Genomic DNA, 10,000 nt, shown 5'->3' with positions numbered 1-10,000 from the left:
AAATGTAGCAGCTCTTGTTCAACAAATGTTGAGCAGTGTGTCGTGTCATGTTGAATGTTGAAATATGCCATTCAACACGTTGAATGTTATTGAACGATGTTGAACGAAAATAGAGACCAGCTCTATTCCCTTCAATACGTTTGTGCAACATTGTTCAACATTTGTTGAGCAACAAATGTTGCTTGATCTTGAACCGTGTATCATCGGCTTAAGGCTCCCCCCTTTCAACCGAGGCAAACTGCTTCGACATCCGTTTCATTTTGTTGCTGAAACGCGATGTTAAAACCGTTTGCCTCCCCTCCTTTCAACCGTGTTGACACATGTTGAATCGAAGATGAAACATCGTTCAACAAAATCGACCGGATGTTGAAACCCTTTGCTCGGGCCTTATTAAGGGACTTCGTCACGAATTTCTGTTCACCATAGAAATTGTCTTAGAATTTCTTCGCGGGAAGCTTTGGTCGCCGAATTTGATCAAAGTAGAGGGTCCTTTTTCTCTGGTGCTATGTTTCGCGAAATTGAAGATCTTTTTAGTGCTGAATATCCACGCCATTCCGACAAAATTCATTCAGGAATTCAGTTGAACGTCATAGCTATTCGTTTGTAGGGGAAGGAAATATGCGGTTTTTTATTTTCAGTTGAGGCGTGGTGAGATACAGACTCGACGCTGAGACTCTTTTGAGGGGTTACCTCTTCCGCGTTTTGTTTTACTTCGTTCTTCCTTTGAAACAAGGAAAGATTTTCGTAGGTAATCCGCCAAAAATAAAACTTCTGCTGTAATCCAGATGAACGTTCTTAAAACAGGAGATTTGATATTATATTTAACTACTCGATTTTCATTGTGAGCAGATTAAGCGTTAATAGAATCCAGTGTGGTTGTTGCAAGGAAAGGATTCATTTATCCGCTGAAAATCCGATTTGTGACCAGACGGACAGATCCGATAACTTTATGAGGTCAGTTTCTACCAATTTACTCAGTTCTGGAGAATTTCTTCCTCTTTTTGTAAAGAAAAAAATAAAAATAATAATGAAATGAAAATCAAACCACGTGGTTAAACCGAATTGGCCATCGTAACAAGATTTAAAAGAAAACACAAACACCTTTTTCACCTTGGTGATTAAATTAAGGATAGCATTTTTCTAATGCCAGTTCGGTCCGTCTCGACTAAGTTTATTTCCATTCACTTTCTTGTCACTGGTAGATAGCTTGATTAAAAAGCCGGAAATCTCCCTTCAGATATCAACTGTCATTTCACAAGCGAATGCGCATTAAAATCCTTTGGAACCGCCACATTGTTCTGAAGTCATGCAAGTTGCGACGGCGGCGGACGCGTAGAGGAAACCGATTCAGTTGTTGAAAGGTCTTAAAAGGTTTTCGGGTGTGAAATCCAAGAGCTTGTCCAGTTTCAGTCCTATCTTTTCCGATGTCATGCTATACAAAAATACCACCATCGGATTAAAAAAAGAACACCTGAAATATATGATAACGTTTAATCTTCAGTTTTTACTGAAGAGGAATTAGGTAAAGAGCTACCAGATATTCTCTTTCGCTTTGATCATTTTACTCGCTGATCTACCGGTTTAGCTTTACTTCCAATATATTAATATATACCGGTAAATATTCTCCTTCCTCCCGCCCCACAAGATTTGCATTTCAATTCATCACAGAGAGCACGTGAAAAATCGAATCTACATTTTGCTATTAAATGAAAGTGAGAAGTGAGAAGCGTGAAATCCGACATTTCAGAGAGAGGCACAGATATTCCTGCAGAATTTTTTTTGCAAACGAGGAAAAGCTCATAAGCAATGCTAAGTCTGACAATAAAATACTGGATCAGTATTTTAAATGGTAAAAGAGGTCCCTGGAAGGCAACGCCCTAACATACGGGACTTTGACAGCTTCATTCCTAGCAAACTTTAATGGACTAATTGACCATTAATTTTTACAGATGTAAAACAAAAGGAAAGAATTTGCGCAAATTTACACCTTCATCGATCTCTCAAATGGCCGTTTTTTACGACCGGAAGTTGTATTTTTCAACACAACGAGAATGTTTTAGGGAGGCGCGCGGTGGCCTCGTGGTTAGAGTCGACTCCGGATCGAGTGGTCCGGGTTCGTGTCCTGGCTGGTGACATTTTGTTGTGTTCTTGGGCAAGACACTTTACTCCCACGGTGCCTCTCTCCACCCAGGTGTATAAATGGGTGGACTAGTATCGCATCCAGGGGGGAGTAGAAATACCCCTAGTCGTTTCATGCTAATGAAACCGGAGATAAGTGCCGGCCTGATTGGGCCTCCTGCCTCGTAAGCAGAGATTTTACTCTACTTTTGATAGCATTAAAATTGACGTTTAGACAACTATTCTTTTTTGGATATTCATTCCTCTTTCCTTTCTTAGTGCAGTACAATTCCATGAAACACTGTAACGAAAACTATCTGCCTGAAAAACGTGATTGCCAGTGATCTTTTAGCAATAAATATTGTAGATTCACTGTCACGCTAAAGTTTTTCCGCAAATTTTAGGGACCTTAAGCAAGCACGACGACAGCGGCTTCCAGACCGCCACATTAACAATAGGTTTAATTAGAAAAAACAATTGTTCTTCACGCGCTGCAAAAGTGCGTTTTACATTTTGATAAACTTCTTTGCCGTTCTCGTCTTGATAACGACGTGAAATAATCAAATTTGGGGTCACGTGGAGGACGAGAGCACTTGACGATGAATTTTCAATTTTCTCTTTAAATATCCACACCGTTCTCACCAATTTTATTCTTGGAATGTGTATTCACACTTTCCAAGCCGAGCGACTTGGAGTAATTGCAAAATTATTACATTAACGAGAAAAGCTAGGTTCTCGTAGCCGTCGTCATCGCCCTCACTTGGGAATCACTCAGACGCCCACTCATATTCTAGTCAAGTCCTCCGTATGTATAGCTTTGTCCAGCCCTAAAAATCATTGGCTTTGTGGCACTGTCAATCTCCCTCCCCAAGAGACAATAAATGGACCTACTCTTAAGGTCCCATTAGGGTGGGTCTTAGTATCATGATCCCATTAACATTTGGCCTAAATATCCGGTATCCCGTTAATTTCCGTGTAGTTACTTCTGATGACCTCATTGTGCCCCTGAGGGGGAGGGGAAGAGTTTTTCTTGAACACGTCCTCTGGAGAGGCTGATATTGGTAGATATTGTGAATATTCTATGGCACATACAAATAATCGCATTTGTGAGAATCATTTTCACTTTTTGTGCCTCTTATAATGACTAACAAATCTACTTTATTGTTTTAAAAAATGACAAGTTTGATGCTTGGTATCCCAGAATCTCTTCTTTAGTTGATGGCATTCGGCCCGACTGCATGCCAATCTCTTTACCTGAGAAGTTCTTCACTGCAGTTACTAAACTTACAGTGACAATACCTATAGTTACCCAGTAATACCACTGCTGCAACTTATTTTCCTTTCCACAGTCGTATGAATTTTCAAAAACAGTTGAATCCAAAACACTCAGTAGAAATATTGAAGTCATTCTTAACCAACTGCATTGACAAGAAAAATTACTGAACTCCCATTTATAGAGGTATTAAGGTAGCCAAAAAGATTACGCCCATAAATAATGTGAATGTTATGAATGGTGTTAGGAATTTCCATAGAGGCCACAGTGCATAGGTAGAGCTGTGATAAAAACAAGAGAAAAACAATTAATGTTATTAGTATATGATTTTATTATATGACTAGCTCCATGAGTGGGCAAGATGAACCAAATCCCGCACTGTGATTGGCTACCCGAGCAGGCAAGATGAAGCTATACTGCCTGCTCGGGATTACTCGCTTGGTCCCGCAAGAACAATGACCATTTTTCGGTGTTTCATCCCATATAATAAATCCTTCATTGACCAAGCTTGTTTGATCAAGATGGATGGATAATGGCCTTGTTTTTTTTTGCGTGTTTATGAACTTGACTTCGTCTCGGTCCATAAACATGCAAAAAAAGAAAAAAGCCAACATCCAGCCATCTTGACCTGACGCTTGACCCATATAATTATATGCCAATGTACACAGTGAATGGCCTAGAACTTGCACTTGTGATTTTAATAACATAATCCTAAAACAGTCTTTTCTTGAGTCACTTGTGATGTGTGCATCTCTCTCTCAAGTCATTCCAGTCCACTAAACTCCATAACTACAAATTTTACCACTTTTTCTTAGCTCTCTGAAAACACTGTGTTGTTGAGAATGCAGGTAATTACTGATTTACGCCCAATTTTGACATCTAACATGAAGTGTCCCTGTAAGTCTAAGCCTTTTTGAAGCCCTAAGGAAACCCCTGCTATTGGCGAATCTTTGCTGATGTCAACGTTTACATTTTGTCTCATTAACATACATACGAGTTTGCTGAGAGAAGGCATCATGCTATAAATTTTGCAAATTGACTTCAAAAGGCAAAAGAACATGTTAAAGTTAGCAAAATCTCCAAATTCTAAGCCTTTTAGCTTTGATAACAGGCAATTTAATAGCCATAAAAAGTGATAAAATCTTGGGTGGCAAAAGCGCTAATGAGCTTATACATTCTTTGTAAATTGGAATTTTTATAGCATCATTACTCAGATATTATCTGGTAAATTGCGCTCAACGTTTAAGAGATAGTTCATTATGCAATGAACTTTCAATATTCAGTTATGATTTTTTGGTTGACAGATTACAAAACTGTATGCTTATGCTAATGAGGCAAAAAATGTAAACAAAGTGAACACACTGGCACTCTAAATCCTTACCAAATCATGCCAGCAATAAAAGATGCAGTCGCAATGGGTATAATGTAAGGCGAGTGTTTGTCCCAGTCAGTTATCTTTTTGTAGTAACTCAGCCACAGTACACAGTAACATCCAACACAAAGGTTGACTCCAATAAGAAAACCTCCAACATACAACCATGTCCTGCCAAAAAAGAAATACCTGTCAATGTTTGGCCCCAGGGGAGGGGAGGGGGCAGGTATACCCAGGGGATTTGACTCAATCTCCTCTTAGGTGGCTGGGGAATAGTAGGAAATTTGACAAAACTCATGATCCTGAGGGTGGGGATGTTTGACAAGGTCGCAAAAGAGCCTGGAACCTACCTTTACGCACACCATCTTGAACATTACCCAGAGGAGTTTGGGATTGTGCTTCAGTATTGGATTGCCTGCTATTTTGCCAGCTTTGGGATGGACTTTCATATACCAAACCAAAATGGCGGAAGACAAAACCACCATTGTTATTCTGATTAGCCTTGTTAAATTACAGGTACTGTCATGTTCACTTTGTTCTGTTGTTTTATGAAAGATAAGCCCAGCTTTGAGTAGTTAAAAGTTGTTGAGCCAGAATGTAATAAAAAACCTTGAAAAAACTCTTCGATTTTTTGCCCTTGTTCAAGGCTTGGGACGTTGAAAGAAAGGCTGAGGTGGCAAGTGGTTACACCTAATTTGCTTAAGCAGATAAGTTGTTTGATGGTTGTGTCGATATCAGAATTCAATCAATGATAGTGGAAAGTGGACAGGAAGAACTGTGCATAACTTGCTTAAAAGCTGAACCACCAGGCCCAGTGGATAGCACTGTTGTTCAAAGGGTGGTTAGTGATATCCACTGAATAAATCACTATCCACTGGATAACTCAATTGGTTTGCTAGTGTTTAGGTATCTGCTGGATAGTGATTTATCATGACCGGTTCATAGTGTTATCCCCCTTTTGAACAACCGAGACCTGATGTATTAGACTGGATAGAGTATAAGACATGCAAAGGTTGGCATCATCAGAACTGTGTTGGTTTCTGTGACAATACCAATGACACTGACTGGAAGTGCTCCCTTCTGTGTTGCAGAGGACTTCATGAAGTTGAGGTTGGAAAGTTTATTGTATAGGGATGTATCCACTGAAAATTATTTCAGAGGCTTTTAACATATATGATCGCACATTTACTCACAGGCATCTTAAGTTCAGTGTGAGGGAAAGCTAACAAAACTATATGGCACCCGTTGAGTTTGGCTTGGTAACTTTGTCAGGGATGACAAACAAAGACTTGTTACCAAGCTGAACTCAACGGTCGACTTGTTGTGTTCAATGTTTGGGACACTAACAGCCACCTGGCATCGCTGGCAGGGCTTCAATTGTGTGGCTAGCAGATTGAAATGAAAGGAAACCCTTTGCCCTTGAATTCTAGGGTGGAATTGTAACCATGGGAACATTTTATCCAGGAATACTTGACTCAATTTGGTGGGCTCCTGAGAATTCAGTGTTCAGCCTTGGTATTTTATTATAATCATTGACAACCGAGGAACTGATAATGGTTCAATTTGCATCGAATCTCGAAACAAACCACTCAGGAAGGAAGCGACCCACAATGACAATAAGGTTAGGCTTTTTAAATTGAGATTATTTCGTAAAATTACCTTCTCAGGTCGTTTATCAGGATTCCCGTACAAATCCTTATATTTTTTTGGGCTTTCCCTCACACTGAGCTTGGGGTGCCTGTGGTTTACCCCTAGGAAAGGGGTATTTGGCCCACGGGCAGGGAATTGGACATGAAAATAGGCTGAAATGTCATATCCCCTTAGTTATGCCCGCCCTCACCCCCTCCCCTGGGGATAAACAAGTGAACTAGCCCTAAGAAGTATCCAAAAGGTTAAGAGGGTTGCGCAAAATTAGAAAAAGATTTAGATTCACGGTGTTGGAGCATTTTAAAAATCCTATCTGACTGCCGAACAGGTAGACAATTTGTAAAATAAACTGCTGCAATACAGACCTGTGGATTCTGGCATCAAACCTTACAGCGATGTAAAAATCAGTATAATAAAACACAGCTAGCGCTGCCACCATCCAAAAGACTGAATGTGGGTTTATACGGGATGTGTTTCTTGGGTCATTCTCCTTCAATATTCTTTCTCCCTCTTCTTTTATCCTCTCTGGAAAATTATGCAACAATAATTTCAAAGAGAATATCGGTGAGCTTGAAAAGTTGGGTTTATTACATGTAAAATGTATCAAACAAGATGAGAAAATGATAAAAAAAATCATGCTCTGTGAATAGAAATGGTTCAAGCTTACGGTCCAAATGACGGTCAAACGTTTGCCTCTCTCTGTGTCGAATAAATGCCGTTGTGAGGTTGCTAAATCCAGAAATGTCCGAAGAGGAAGCCATTTTGACAGGAACATAAAAAAGCAGTGACCCTCCTCCCCTTAGGATTCCATTTGGGTGTTCCCTCTCTCCCCTCCCTCCAGGGGCTCATGAAGTAAACTCTCTCACGATCGCAGGAAGTGCGTGGAAAACGTGACGGGCGGTGAAGTGGTGGAGCCTTAAAGTCGGCAACACAAATGACGGAACTTTATTCAAGGAAGGCGGTTAATCAATTAGAAACTACGAAGCGAAGATGAATCTGTTTGTGATTGCTTTGCCAATCCTTGCGGCTCACTTGAGCTTGTTTGGAAAGACAGGTATAACTCAGTGGCAACAGATTTTTAAACCAAGCCCAGTTTTTATCTGTTTATTTTTTTCCTGCTTGTCATGATCTCCTCTCACGAGTTGGTTGAAATTTTAGTATTCCTCGTATGCATTGTTGTGCCAGAGTCTTTCACGTTATTACTTTCTTGTGTTGTTGTATAGATTCGAAACTTTTGGATGAGAGTAATTTCCAGCAGGAATTACGAAATTACGAAATTGTAGCGCCACATATTCAAACTCAAAGCCTGTGGAGGAGGGACGTATCAACAAGATCTAGTTTGGTGAGCGAATCAATACTTAATCTTCGTCTGACCGATTTTACGGTTCTTTTTGCCGTATTGTTTATGTCCAAATTGAGTTTTTGTCCACATGGATCACACTGTTCTGTTCCGACTGAAATGCAAATTTTAAATTAAACCATCCATTAAAATATATTTGTTTTATTCAGGGTGATCATATCAATAGAGCGGTTTTCTACTTGAGAGGATTTGGCAAAAAATTTTTGCTGGATGTTACACAGAACCGGTAAGTTTTGCTGCCATAAGCCAATTTCATTCATTAGTGGACAGCTTGCCGCGAGCTTATCTGTTTTGCATTTGATGGTATTAGCATTCATATTTGAAAAAGTTCATCTTTCTTTTATAGTGTCTTGATATCCGCCAATTACTTTTCAAGATCTTTCGATGCTGACGGCGGTGAAGTTATCTCGAGGCATGAGGTTTGTCGCTGAACGTTTATGAACATTCTGTGTGGAACTTTTTTCTGTTCAGTAAACTGGTGCAGAGGCGCTCGAGTCGTTTGCTCTACTAGAAGGCGCAACCCTCTCATTAATAATGCATGGCTTCTAAATGTGTTTGCATTTAATTATTTCTGATCCAGATAATAAATCCATCTTGCAACTTGACATTCGCTGATCAATCCTCAAAGGGAAAGTGATGGTGTCTTTTTTGTTGTGTGTTGCGCACGCGAGCCAGTCAAAGGCAAAACGTGATTGGTTTCCGGTTTGGCAATCAAATCGGCCGCTGAAATGAGAGATTTGCCTTCTCGTGTGACTCATTTTGAGAGTGTTCTTTTTGTTTCTTTGTGATTTCATAGAGATGCAAAATTCAAGTTTTGGAAAAGCTCGCTGCTAGCACTGTTTTTTGTTCCTTTGATCCTCTTAGAAAATAATGATCTATGATTTGTCTAATCTTCAGCAATTAAGGGCTAATGTAACTCCAAAGCAGCCAGCTGTATACATTCTAGTTCATTTTGAACTTTTAGTCGTTGCCATGAGCATCTCAAGAACTTACCGAATTGTATTTTCTGAGTTGCCAGTGATGTTTTTGCAAGGAAATGCAAGATCCTGTTTATTTTCAAGTGTCACTAAAAATAACCAATGACATGTGGGACAGATGCTGTAATATTGTCCATGTTGTAGTTTTTGCTTTTAAAAGGGAATACTGACAACGTGATTTTGTCTCTAAAATGAATTATGTGATTCCATTCATTCATACCTATCAAATTTTGTGATGGGTTTTGAAGGAATCCTTTGCAAAGGTCTGTGCGTGGCCAATGTGGTGAAAGCATACAGTGCATTGTATACTGTGCCCTTGACCTTTAAAAGCCAGTTCTCCAAAAAAAACACAATATGTTAATTTATGAATAGATCCTCCCAAGTTCATATTTTTGAACAGGAACTTTTGTTGAAGGAACCAATAAATGCGATGCTCGGATGAAAAAAGGAAAAACTTTGTAAAGTAAAATTTGTCAGTCATAAATATGTGATAAGAAAATAATTGAAGGTGAAATAGAAATAAGTTGTGGATGGCATTCTGTATGATGGTATCAGTTATTCAACTCCCTATAATTATATCGGGTGTTGAGTAAATTTTAGTGGCTATTGTGATTAAGCCACCTAAAAACATTATTCAGGGGATAATGAAGGGGTGACCTAATATAATGTAAGCTCTTAGAGTGACCCAGGCAGCACAGAGAAGACTACAAATTTGATCCTGTGTGTACATGTAGTGTCACAAAGTTAGGAAAAATAAAGACAGCTGAACCTTGGATGACTTTAAATAACAAAAACAGGCTTTTTACCAAAGTGAACTCTGAAAAAATAACACAGCCCTGTCAACACTTGTAATGTTCAGCATGTTAACAGATTTGCGTGTAACTCCATTGCATTGTGCATACTCTTTTAGATCATCTCCAAATTCTTTCCATCTAGTTTTTCAAATTGAATCTATGTGCATAGTCTTCTCTGGAAAACCAATAATTCTGTCTTCTGAATAGTAGCACTGATTACAATCAGAAAAGAGCATACTGGGACTCGCTTTTAAACATAGCGTAAGGTCAACTCGGAAATGGGCTATTTCGACATTACCTACATCTCTTACAGTATGTAAAAACTCAGGAAGCACAACTGGCTTTATTTGAAATTTCAATTATAACATACATATCAAACCATTAGTTTTATTAAAGACTGTAAGCCACAATATAAGTATGTGTAACTTTGAGTTCAAGACTTTCCTTTCCTTTAAATTA

At 39.1% G+C, this 10,000-nt stretch overlaps 2 protein-coding genes across 3 annotated transcripts in view; one reads left to right on the top strand and one right to left on the bottom strand.

Annotated features, from left to right (window-relative positions):
* Window positions 1-3,489: 3,489 nt before the first annotated feature.
* On the bottom strand, window positions 3,490-7,229 carry LOC138043106 (transmembrane protein 128-like). The gene is made up of 4 exons (XM_068889231.1): window positions 7,078-7,229; window positions 6,776-6,935; window positions 4,773-4,934; window positions 3,490-3,672 (listed from the first exon to the last, which is right to left on the bottom strand). The coding sequence occupies exons 1-4, from the start codon at window positions 7,169-7,171 to the stop codon at window positions 3,570-3,572; spliced, it is 519 nt and encodes a 172-aa protein (XP_068745332.1). The 5' UTR covers window positions 7,172-7,229; the 3' UTR covers window positions 3,490-3,569.
* A 50-nt stretch (window positions 7,230-7,279) lies between these two features.
* The window catches only part of LOC138043082 (zinc metalloproteinase-disintegrin-like berythractivase), a 40,567-nt gene continuing 37,846 nt past the window's right edge, over window positions 7,280-10,000 (top strand). For both annotated transcript variants that reach the window (XM_068889198.1, XM_068889197.1), the window contains exons 1-4: window positions 7,280-7,464; window positions 7,634-7,752; window positions 7,920-7,996; window positions 8,117-8,189. In XM_068889198.1, coding sequence (XP_068745299.1) covers window positions 7,401-7,464; window positions 7,634-7,752; window positions 7,920-7,996; window positions 8,117-8,189 — 333 coding nt within the window. In that variant the 5' untranslated portion in view covers window positions 7,280-7,400. The remainder of the gene's footprint in view (window positions 7,465-7,633; window positions 7,753-7,919; window positions 7,997-8,116; window positions 8,190-10,000) is intronic.

Source organism: Montipora capricornis, chromosome 3 (genome assembly GCF_036669925.1).
Source record: "Montipora capricornis isolate CH-2021 chromosome 3, ASM3666992v2, whole genome shotgun sequence".
NCBI lineage: Eukaryota > Metazoa > Cnidaria > Anthozoa > Scleractinia > Acroporidae > Montipora > Montipora capricornis.
Note: the sequence above shows the minus strand (reverse complement) of the source record. Positions and strands in the feature narration are given on the sequence as shown.